This window comes from Micropterus dolomieu, linkage group LG16, assembly GCF_021292245.1.
Source record: "Micropterus dolomieu isolate WLL.071019.BEF.003 ecotype Adirondacks linkage group LG16, ASM2129224v1, whole genome shotgun sequence".
Classification (NCBI taxonomy): domain Eukaryota; kingdom Metazoa; phylum Chordata; class Actinopteri; order Centrarchiformes; family Centrarchidae; genus Micropterus; species Micropterus dolomieu.
Window position 1 is genome coordinate 14,133,181 of NC_060165.1, and position 12,753 is coordinate 14,145,933.

Consider the following 12,753-nt stretch of genomic DNA (forward strand, 5'->3'; position numbering starts at 1 on the left):
CTGCTGTGGCAGGATGGTTGCTGTGCCTCTGTTTTCCGACCTCTGAGTGTAGTGGAGGTCACACTGTAATCCTGCTTGGCTGGGTGCAGTGCACTACTACATAGAATGTTTAATGCACAAACACAGGGACGTGTTTAGGCTGGCAGAGACTGAAAGAGCAAACTTTTTAATGCTCATATTCACACACTTACACATGAAAAATTAAGGAAGAAGAAAAAAATGTCTTTTTAAAATTTGTTTAATGTTGATGTTGACCTTCTTTGTCGGTTGTCATGTGTTTTTTCGCTGTACAAAGCTGGTTTCCGTTCATATTAGTAAATGTAAGAATGTAAGTACGCCTTCTTTCTCGCTGTCTTTTGTAGGTAATGTGTATTAGCTGTTTTTTGTGCCTATACATGTATCTCTTTTGGTGGAGGAAGCCAACCCAGTTCTTACACCTTGAGGACAGCTGCTATATTTCCTGCCTTTCATCTGCAAGGCCTTTGATTGTTCATTGGCGCTACAATCTGTGTGTGAGGGAGGGAAAACGAAAGAGAGGTTGCTGCCTCAGAGTTCCTTATCGCTAAACAATGATGTGCTCTTAATCAGGTTACTCACTGTGAAGGTTAAAGCATTTCTTCTGCCATTTAAAATGACTAAATTGACCCTAAGTCCCTAAAAATTGCCCCTCACAACCCTATCTGAGTCCACACACCTGTCCAGTAAAAACAAAAACTACTTTATGTCAGCATGAACTTCACCTTTTATGTAGATGGGCATCAAGGCATTTCACCTCTCTGAAACACAGTGTTACCTACTGGCAAGAGATGACACAAGAATTTGCTTTGTTTCTAATGCAGGCTAATTTATAGACATATCCTCTGAATATAATTGGTATATTTATTATATGTAGATACATTCTGCAATAGGTCTTTTGGAGTTATGACATGTCAACATACACAATCCTGCAAGCTACGCCGTATGCTAGATTGCTCAACTAGGCCTACTGACATACTTGCAGAAACTCTGCTTCATGATTCATGTTTCCTTGCAAGGATACAATATATTTTATACTTCTCTTTCCTGCCCCTTGTCTCTTTCAAAATCTATCCCTGAACAATTTGGAATTATTATTGGAAACCTTACTATAAAAAGCTGTGTTTTTAAGGTGCAGTTTTTCAATACAGGGGTTACACAGGGCTCTTAATTTGGCCTCACTCCCTTCTCTATTTACATTATGCTGCCTGTTATGTTTGTGACGTGATGATACATCTTTATTCAGGTGACACAGTTTTACATAATGCTTTTTGCACTTTTGCTATTTCACTATTGACCTGTAAATCGCCATGGAATCTGGATTGACTGTTAACTATTATATCATACATTTTGGTAGTAAAATGACATCCAGACATGGGTTTTGCCCATTAATGTGATTGTATACACACAGGCGAAATCATTACCATCGGCCTGCAGTTCACAGCAATGATGTCATTCACATGCACAGATCTGCCTGCAAGGCTAGATCAGCATTCACCAGGCTGAACTGTTTTCTCTCATTATCTCTGCATCACTATCTCTCTGCCTCTCCTTTGGCATCACTCTTTACATGTTTCTTTCACTTTATTCTACAACAATTCCCTGTATCATCTTCTCATGCTCTTTTCTCCCCTCTGCTCTGTTGGCTGACCTTATTCTACCCTTTCTTTTTATGTTCCTCTTCCCCACTGGCTTTTGGGGGTTACGGAATATTAGTGTCTTTCAGGCAGACGTCTTAGCTTTGTTTTCCTAGTCTGAAACACAAGCACTGCATCTTATGTTCAGTCTTTGACAGTCTTCTTCTCTAGTCAGTTAATAGCTGGATGTTCGGCATGGTGTCCCTTCTGTTATTCAGTATTCTCTCTCCCCGGTCTGTGGGGTTATTTAATTTGCTGCCTTTCCTGTTATTTCTGCATAGTCTGCCCAGAAACTCTGTTCATTCCCTTTTTAAAAGGATTACTTGAAGCTGGAGCTGTCAGCAGGTGGTCAGACTATTGTATGCTGATATGTAAATAGTCCAAAATGGCCTGCAGAGTCAGTTTAGTCTTTTTGAATTTGATTACCATGCCAAAGACATGCAGATGTACGGTATGTGATGAAATGTTTTGTTCTTTTTGTGCTGATAGAGCTATTGTAAAGTGTGCTGGCACTTTTTGATAGCTTTGTTTTTCAGAAATTGAAAACAAAAAATGAGGGGGATAAAAATAGGATGAAACTGGATTTTCAAATTGTATTACCTCACCCTGTTGACGGGAAGGTAGGCTTATCCTTCCTCTCCCCAAAAGAAAGGTGATACAAGGAACTGCTTTGAAACTAGCCAGTGCCTCCCTTTTTACCAGATCAACAACTTGTGTTTCTAAAGAGGGACATTTTACATAGCATAGTCAACACCACATTGTTTGACAGTGCTGTTTATGATTCCCTGTTGTGTTTGTTTTCCATACTTAGACAGAGGTTGGTCAGGATGGGATATTTTGGTCCAGAGTTAGACTGGCATCGTGGCCTGAATGGACCAGAAGGAAAACAAGACATGTCTAGACCATAACCGTAAATGCTATTGACTGCATATTTTTACTCTTGAGGCATTTAAATGTGCTTTATAAAGTTCAAAATCAGGGTACCATTGACGTTAGTACTTGGATAAACTTTGAAACCTTTGAAAGAGTATAATTGGTCATCTGGAGATGGTTCTTTTAGACCATTTCTTTCTACACCATGTTTTCAAGTGTGAGTGTTTTCAAGCCAGTATGTCATTATATGAGAAAGTCATGCAGTGAAATGGTGTTAAGTCTCCTGTCTTCTCCTTCTCCTGTGTTACATTTCCTGGCTTTCGGAGTTGTCTGAGAAACTGCAGTGAGGATGTGTGTTCCTCTGAATTGATGGGGCTCTGTGTATCAGATAGGAAGTGTGTGTTAAAGGATATTGACCTGGTGCTATCCACAGATTATGACTTATCTATACTAATCCAAGGTGGGGGGATGAACAGATTGTCATTATGCTGGGAATAGGGAACAAGTCAATACACAACCTTGATCAAAACGCTGTTGTGAGAAGTCATTTTTCCTAAAACATGTTTAATCCTGGGTAGGTGATGAGTGTGTTTAAATGCACATTAATATAGGTGAATTGAAATGTGAGCCTGAGGCAATTCCAGGCCAGTGTGGTGGTGGTGATCTCTCTCCACGTAGTTCTGGGTCTTCCCCCGAAGCCGCCTCTCAGCTGGACATGCTAGGAGCACCTCCCTAGGGAGGCGCCCAGTGGGCATCCTTGTGATGTGTGAACCACCTCTGCTGGCTCCTTTCGACGCAAATGAGCAGCGGTTATACTGTATGAGTTCCTCATGGATGATTTTGCTTCTATCTCTAAGGGAGAAGAAGTCAGCCACCCCCCTGTGAAAACTAATTTTGGCCGCTTGTACCCACGATCTAGTTCTTTCAGTCATGAATATTATATATATGTACACCAGCCACTTTATTAGGTACACCTTGTTAGTACCGGGTTGGACCCCCTTTTGCCTTCTGAACTACCTTGATTCTTTGTGGCATACTTTCAACAAGGTGTTGGAAACATGCCTCAGAGACTTTGGTCCATATTGACAATAGCATCACAATTTGTCGGCATATCCATGATGCAAATCTCGTATTCCACCACATCCCAAAGTTAATCTATTGGATTGAGATCTGGTGACTGTGGAGGCCATTGGAGTACAGTGAACTCATTTTCATGTTCAAGAAACCAGTTTGAGATGATTTGAGCTTTGTGACATGGTGCATTATACTGCTGGAAGTAGCCATCAGAAGATGGGTACACTGTAGTCATGAAGGGATGGACATGGTCAGCAACTTAATTAACAATACTTAGGTAGGCTGTCACGTTTAAACAATGCTCAGTTGGTACTAAGGGGCCAAAGTGTGCCAAGAAAGTATCCCCCACACCATTACACCTACACCACCAGCCTGAACCATTGATACAAGGCAGGATGGATCCATGCTTTCATGTTGTTTATGCCAAATTCTGACCATCTGAATGTAGCAGCTGAAATCGAGACTCGTCAGACCAGGTAGTGTTTTTTCCAATCTTCTATTGTCCAATTTTGGTGACCCTGTGTGAATTGTAGTCTCAGTTTCCTGTTCTTAGCTGACAGGAGTCAGCTGTGGTCTTGTGCTGCTGTAGCCCAACTGCTTCAAGATTCGACATGTTGTGCGTTCGGAGATAGTATTCTGTATACCTTGGTTTTCTTTCTGTCATCTCGAACCAGTCTGCCCATTCTCCTCTGACCTCTGACATCAACAAGACATTTTCGTCCATACAGCTGCCGCTCGCTTGATATTTTTAGTGTCTCTGTAAACCCGAGATGGTTGTGCGTGAAAATCCCAGTAGATCAGCAATTTCTGAAATACTCAGACCAGCCCGTCTGGCACCAAGAACCATGCCATGTTCAAAATCACTTAAATCCCCTTTCTTCCCCATTCTGATGCTGGGTTTAATCTTCATCAAGTTGTCTTGACCACGTCCACATGCCTAAATGCATTGAATTGCTGCCATGTGATTGGGTGATTAGCTATTTTTGTTAACGACAATTGAACAGATGCACCTAATAAAGTAGCCGGTGAGTGTATTTTAGTGCGCCAATATAAATGTAATAATGTACATGTAAACTCACTGTTTCTGTATTGTTTTCTTATCAGCTATTTAGATTAAATCAGTTTGCCTTGGTTGCAGCACATAGTTAATTGGTATGTTCTGTATGTCCTGCCTATCCAGATTTGTGACCATCCACTTGTTCTTCTTCTCTCTATTTGGCTGGCTGAGCAACTGCTTGTCATCTACACTCTGAATAAATCTTCCACTCCATCACACAGTAGGGAAAAGCTCTACCAAGAACTTACTTCTGTTTTAACAGGCCTGCCAAACTCCTCCATAAGAGGAGGGAGCTGTTTGACAGTGAATTAGTAGTTATTTACTGGGTGGAAGGAATGAGTGCTTGGAGCTTTGGGTCTCCCGGTATTAAACAAAAGGCCAGTGGATTAGAGTGTTGTCTCATGATGACATGGAAGAAGGCCAGAGTCCTGTCAATGTAAAATAATAGTTTTGAGACTGGCCTTACCTAAGACACAGATGAGAGGATGTGTGAGAGTTGTAGTAGACGTCAAAGCCAAAGATTGTTCCTTAAGATAAAGATGGTGAGTAATGTGTGTGTGCATGTTGCTGCTATGGTTTTTAACCAGGCAAATCAACAAACGCTGCACTCATATAAATATTAATAGCCTAGGTGTTTTGTAAGGAATGGCGGGATTGATGGGTGATGGTGTTTGTGAGGGTCGGGATAGATGGAAGGTGCTCTGTCCATCAGCCATAGTCACTGATGGAAAATTAATGCGATTGTTTGTGAGTCTTGACTACACTTACATTTGCTTACAAGTGGTTGTGAGTGTGCATCATTGTCATGTGAGTGTAACAGTATGTGAGAAATCAGTCAGTGTTATGTGAGCTACTCTTTCCCTACCTACCTCTCTCATATGATCTCACTATGGTAACACTAATATTTACAGATCCAACACTCCGACCTTTGCGTTTCTGCTCACTTGTAATTTTGCTGCCTTGTTAAGTGATCTCACGCTGTCCTGTAAACCTGTTCCCTTAACTGTCAACTAAAGGGTAACTGTAAAAATGTAATTTTGCGCAGTGAGCACAGTTCTTCTCTGATTTGTTTGTCAGTATGGCTAATGTAAATTAGCTTGGAACATAATCAGTGTTGCTTCAACCCCATTAATAGCTTATCCCTCACTGCTTTCTTCTGTAACATAACACACGCAGTCCATACCATCCCCCCCTCCTCGCATTGCTTCCCTCTCTCGTGTGGTTGTACACACATTCACTCACATACCAGTACGATGCATAGATATCCTTACATGAAGAGCTTGGTGAGCTTGCAGAATGTAAACACAATGTGTGTAGTCTGACTGGAGTCTTCTGATTGCACATAGCTGGTTGTTGTTTTGTCGTCCTGGTGTTAGTGATTATTGATTCTGCCTTGGACTTCACATCACAGAGCCTCAGAATGGCTTCTTGACTCTAACGCAAGTCAGAACAGAGAGGTTCCTCTTCTGTCTGACAATGACACATTTCCGTGCTGAAGCCAGGGATTCAGTCTGTTCTTCGCAGACACAACCAGAGCTTAAAATAACCTCCAGTTTAATTTAACCCTTTGGGGGTCAGTGCTACTGCCAATGAGGCACACACTCAATCAGGATTGACAAGCCAGCTGCCGCAGTATAATGTGGAAAACTGATTTTTATCCCATCTCTTGTACCGTCTGCCTATAATGTCGGTTTTTCACTCTCATTTTGTGATAATTTTCCTCTCTTTTGTCTATATTTATTATTTTTCTCGTTTATTTATTATTTTCTCTTTTTGTTTATCTCTTTTTTTCATTTAAGTCTCTCTGTTTCGATTTCATATTCAGCGCTTCTTCCCTCCACTCATATGAAAGGGAAATCGTTTCTCTGGGATGATTTTACATTGGAGTGGAAATCAAAAATCATCAGGCAGTGCAAAAATGATATGCACATAGCTGTAATGTTGGATTTGCCTTATGCACTGAATAAAAAAAGGTTAGGGGTTGTTATTGCAGTTATGGCTGTAACTGGAGTTGCATAGGAAAACACTGAGTGATTATTTCCTCCATTAACCATAATAAACTTCTCCTGTGGTAGATGATGTGGATAAATACACATTTTCTAAATCTCAGTCTGTTTATAGGTTGGGAGATGAATTGCATTAAAACAGATAAACATGGTAGAAATCACAAGTTAAACCGTTTGGTCAAGCTGTCCTTTTTTTTCATGTCTGCAGTTGACATCTAAGCGTCTGTACACTTGAATGTTCACAGTATCTACATTATCTGCAGTCGGTCGCATGGAGAGGGTTAGATTCAAATCCTTTTGAGAGCTTCTGCCTTGACCAATCGGAGTATTAAACAGCAATTGAAATCGTCAGAAATTAATGATGAAAATTAGGCTCGTCAAAGAAGCCTAAGCCTTGCAACTATGAGATATTAAGTGGCTGTGACCTTATAGCACAAAATGACCCAAAGCACATCTCAGTCCAGTAACTTGCACGATTGTTGACATGCCCTGTCGAGTGCTTTTCTCTCTCTGGCTGGATTATTTGCTTATTTGGACTAATGGAGACATTCTGGTCCATCTGAGGAATGTCATGTAATTTCATCTGAAATAGGAGTTAGTCATCCCCCCGACCAATGTAAATGTTGAAGCAGGGCATGAGCACGTATGTGAGACCGAAGTGTGTCTGTTATAGATAGTGGGGGAGATTCTCCACTTAAGTTTCCTACTGTGCACCTGGTTTAAATTTAAGCAGAAATGGATTACTACAAACTAAGTTGTTTTTGTGTGATATTTTATACTAATGTTAAAACCAGCCAGGAGTACAGGTTCTAACATAATCAGGGCTTGTCTGTAAGGAGATGGCCGTCTGCACTGGGTTTCTCTAGGGACTGTTTTATCCTGGAGGGGGCTTATGTGACCGGTGGAAGGAGACCTGCACAGTGCATGAAGCATGGGTGAAATATGATCCACTGGCTGTTGTCAGTGTGCATGATTATTTTGTTGTGGAATCACTGGCCGGCATACTTCACATTCAGTGTGACGGACATTCAAGGTGCAGAAAATGAAGTGATCGATTGCCATTGAAAGTAAGTCTCCAGGACTAGGGGTCAGAACAGAATCCAAGCGTAAATTTCCTGCATTGATTTGTTTTCATTACTTGTCCAAAGCTATTGTTTCTCTCTTTAGTTTCCATAACTCTGTATGATATGAAAGAATGATGTTTGGTTGGAGAGATGAAAAAGGTCAAACTCTGCTCCTGTCTTTGTCTTCCTTGCAGCAAAGCATGTGATGATGTGTTGCACTGGGAAGCAACTGCAGCGGAATTACCATTTCAGATAGGCAAAAGTGTTAGTGATCCTGAATATTATTAAAGAATTGTTCATTATTGTGGTCCCTCGGGTTGTTTGTTTATGTGTATGCAGTCGTGTGTGTTGTCCTTAACAGCCTTGCAGCATTGAGAGCAAGCATGAAGTCACCATCCTCAGCGGACTCAATGAATTTGTAGTGAAGTTTTTCGGACCACAAGGAAGTAAGTGTTTCTCTTGATTTAACAAAAATTACTTTTTCTCCTGACACATTAAACAAGTTTCCTAATTTGCCTCATTCAGGCTCATTAATGTGCCCCAGATAGTGGCCATAAGATTTAGGGATGTGTTTTCTTACAGGTTTCAAGATACAACAACTAATTAGGAAACATTTATTTGTGTGTTTGTCCTTTTTGGATCTTGAATGTTCTCCCATTAATCCTCCTTCTCAAACATTTAACACACAAAAAATGGTTGTAAAACCAGATTCACATTGCTCTGACCACATCTCATGTTTAGTTAAGCTCTAACCAGAGCATGAAGTGACAGGACATGTTGTCCTGATGGCAGCAGGCACAGCAATGTCAGTCAATCTCCTGTTTGGAACATAAAGAGAGGTTCGTCACAGCAGGCCAAGAACGTAAAATGGATTGAAACCAGGCATGAGGCCACAATGTGTGAAACTGAGTAGCCAGGCTTTGGACGAGGAGACTGGCCTCGTCAGCAGGAAATACTTCTTTCGTATGCTGCTCGCAACATCTGTCACACTAAAAACCGCTGCCACTTACACATCAGTAAGGAGAGGAAGTGGGTGTTTGACCCTGTTAATGATGTCTTAAAACTATCCAGAATGAAACAGCACCGTGTGTGTGTGTGTGTTTTGTATGCACGTGCTCACCGCCATTCATCCTCAACAAGTGTGTTTTTCAGTCATCTGTGTGCTGTTTCAGTGTCAGTGCAGTACATAAGGGTCCTGTTACACACAGCTATTCTGGGAGAGCGCCTCAAATTCACACAATCTCATTATCCTCCTCTTTGATGTCAGTGTATTATATGAAGTGTTTTGGAAGTAAAGAATTCTCCTGGGCTGAAATACATCACTGCATAGAATAAAAGAAAATGGCAAAGGGAAGTGGTATGTGTAGCTCATTTCTCAAGTGGTCCTCTCTGTTGTGTTTCTGTGCAGAGGAGAAAGGAGTGCAGAAAATTGATATAACCCCAAAGTGCATGAAGGATGTAATATGATTTTTTTTTTTTGTGTGCGTGTGTGTGTCCTCCTCATGTACAGCACCATACGAGGGAGGCGTGTGGAAGGTGCGAGTAGATCTTCCTGACAAATACCCTTTCAAATCGCCATCAATAGGTAGGGCCTCTACTATTGCATGAATGACGATAAGATCAGTTCCAATTCACTTTTATTTTTTACTCTGTCCTCATCTCTTCCTTGCTTTTTCAGGATTCATGAACAAGATTTTTCATCCCAACATTGACGAAGCGTAAGTTGATTTCAGTCATGTATTTGAAGTATCATGGTTTTTTAATGGGTTTGTTAATTTGAGACTAGAGGGGCTGTGTGACAATTGGATTATTGGTCCTTAACACTCGTATAAAGGCTTTGTATTCTGTTTGTATTCAACTTAAATCATTGGTTGAATTCATCAATGTTTCCTAATGTTTTCTATACTGCTTGCTCACATTCTAAGCTTTGAAATAGAGCTGCAACGATTAATCAATCCAAAGCAAATGAATGACCAACTATTTGCTGCTTTTCATTGTCATTAATGATAGTCTTTGGGTTTTGGACTCTTGGTTGGACAAAAGAAGCAATTTGAAGATGTCACTTTGGGCTCTGGGAAATTGTTTTGAGCAATTTTCACAAATTTTTATTGACATTTTCTAAATTAAACAAATAATCTTGAAAGTAATCAGCAGATTATTGATAAAGAAAATAATAGTTAGTTGCAGCCCTACTTTGAAATAATAAAAAATGAACATATGTTGAGCCACCAGTTTTGACTAATAGCAGCAAATCACACAAATATTGAACCTGGCCAAGCTCTTTGTTTCTCTGGGCCTGTTAATCCAGTGCTTAGAGGCCAGATCCTCTGACGGACACACAGTCTGTGAAGGTTGGTCTCTGAGAAGGCCTGCTGAACAGGCTAAACCTACAGTCCACTCCAAAAGTATTGGAACGGTAAGGCAAATTCTTTTGTTTTTGTTGTTCACTGAAGACATTTGGGTTTAAGATCAAAAGATGAGTATGAGACAAGAGTTCAGAATTTCAGCTCTCATTTCCTGGTATTCACATCTAGATGTGTGAGCAAAAGTATTGGAACAAATAATCTTAAAGAAAATAACATTTAATATTTGGTGGCATAACCCTTGCTTACAATAACTGTCTCAAGCCTGGGATCCATCTACATCACAAAACTGTTGCATTCTTCATTTGTGATGCTATTCCAGGCTTTTACCGTAGTAAAGTTCAGTTCTTGTTTGTTTCGGGGTGTTTCTCCCTTCAGTCTCCTCTTAAGGAGGTGAAATGCATGCTCTATTGGGGTAAGGTCAGGTGATTGACTTGGCCAGTCTAAAACCTTCCTCTTTTCCCCCCTGATGAAGTTCTTTGTTTTGTTGGCAGTGTGCTTTGGCTCATTGTCCTGCTGCATGATAAACTTCCTCCCGATTAGTTTCAATGCATTTCTCTGTAAATTGACAGACAAATTGTTTCTGTCCACTTCTGAATTCACTCTGCTGCTACCATCAACAGTTACATCATCAATAAATATTAATGAGCCAGTTCCAGAAGCAGCCATGCACGCCCAAGCCATGGCATTATCTCCACCATGCTTCACAGATGAGCTTGGATGCTTCGGATCATAAGCAGTTCCTTTCTTTCTCCACACTTTGGCCTTTCCATCACTTTGGTAGAGATTAATCTTGGTCTCATCAGTCCATAAGATTGTGTTCTAGAACTTTTGCAGCTCATCTCTGTGCTTCTTTGCAAATATCAATCTGGCCTTATTATTCTTCTGCTGATGAGTGGTTTGCTCAGTACACCAGTAGTTTCTTTCTTTTTCAGGCCATTCCAAGTTGTTGTGCTTGCTATGCACAATGTTTGTCCAATGGCTCTGGTCGATTTTTCCATCTTTTCTCAGCTTGACAATGGCTTGCTTTTCTCCCATAGACAACTCTCTGGTCTTGATGTTGGTTTATCCTCTTTAACAGGAAATGCAAATGTCTTTATAGGTTTGAACCAAGGATGAAAACTTAGACTAGTCATGCAGAGCTATTTAATGTTTGGACAATCAACCTAAAAGGTAACACCTGGGCAACAAGAAACATCTGTCAGTCACATGTTCCAATACTTTTGCTCACTTGAAAAATGGGTGGGTTCAAACAAAGGGTGGTATGTCCTGAGTTGTTTAACACATCTAGATGTGAATACCAGGAAATAAAAGCTAAAATTTTGAACTCTTGTCTCATACTCATCTTTTGATCTTAAACCCAAATGTCTTCAGTGAACAACAAAAACAAAAGAATTTGCCTTACTGTTCCAATACTTTTGAGGGGACTGTATGCCTCCTCCCCAACTAGGACATCTAGTCCTAAACAACATATAAATAATGTAAATATATCAATATAACTTTTTCTGTAAATATCTTTGGTTAACAACATATTTAGCCAGCTAACAAGAGCTAACAGTGGAGTTTGTCAAGACTCCATTATTGCTTTGTCATTGGTGTACTTATGGCAGAGATGCTCACAAGTCTTTGAGCTAGGATCCAAGTCAAGTCTCAAGTCTCTGAGCTGGAGTCAAAGTCTCAAGTCACTCGTGGTTATAATGAATGTTGTATCACCTGCTGCATTCAGTCCAGGCTGCTTATAACACTGCATAGCTATAAGGAATTCTGTAACTGTAACCTGTTTTTCACTTAAAGAGCACAACCATGTAATGTGCAATACAATTAATGGCCGCTTTAACTACTGTAAGTCAACACATCCCCCAGACTCTCAAATTAGTGTAGCATTATAACTACAGGTGCTGGTCATATAATTAGAATATCATCAAAAAGTTGATTTATTTCAGTAATTCCATTCAAAAAGTGAAACTTGGTTATTATATTCATTCATTCCACACAGACTGATATATTTCAAATATTTATTTCACTTAATTGTGATGATTAAAACTGACAACTAATGATATTCCCAAATTCAGTATCGCCGAAAATTCGAATATTACTTGAGACCAATACAAAAAAGGATTTTTAGAAATGTATGTATGAACATGAAAAGTATGTGCATGGACAGCACTCAATACTTAGTTGGGGCTCCTTTTGCCTGAATTACTGCAGCAATGGGGCGTGGCATGGAGTAGATCAGTCTGTGGCACTGCTCAGGTGTTACGAGAGCCCAGGTTGCTCTGATAGTGGCCTTCAGCTCTTCTGCATTGTTGGGTCAGGCGTATCGCATCTTCCTCTTCACAATACCCCGTAGATTTTCTATAGGGTTAAGGTCAGGCGAGTTTGCTGGCCAATTAAAAACAGGGATACCATGGTCCTTAAACCAGGTACTGGTAGCTTTGGCACTGTGTGCAGGTGCCAAGTCCTGTTGGGAAATGAAATCTGCATCTCCATAAAGTTGGTCAGCAGCAGGAAGCATGAAGTGCTCTAAAACTTCCTGGTAGACGGCTGCGTTGACCTTGGACCTCAGAAAACACAGTGGACCAACACCAGCAGATGACATGGCACCCCAAACCATCACTGACTGTGGAAACTTTACACTGGACTTCAAGCAACGTGGATTCTGTG

At 40.5% G+C, this 12,753-nt stretch overlaps 1 protein-coding gene across 1 annotated transcript in view; it reads left to right on the forward strand.

Annotated features, from left to right (window-relative positions):
• ube2h (ubiquitin-conjugating enzyme E2H (UBC8 homolog, yeast)) overlaps positions 1–12,753 on the forward strand; it is a 29,750-nt gene that overhangs the window by 9,275 nt on the left and 7,722 nt on the right. The window contains exons 2-4 of the mRNA XM_046071845.1: positions 8,096–8,172; positions 9,237–9,311; positions 9,405–9,444. Of these exons, the coding sequence (XP_045927801.1) occupies positions 8,096–8,172; positions 9,237–9,311; positions 9,405–9,444 (192 nt within the window). The remainder of the gene's footprint in view (positions 1–8,095; positions 8,173–9,236; positions 9,312–9,404; positions 9,445–12,753) is intronic.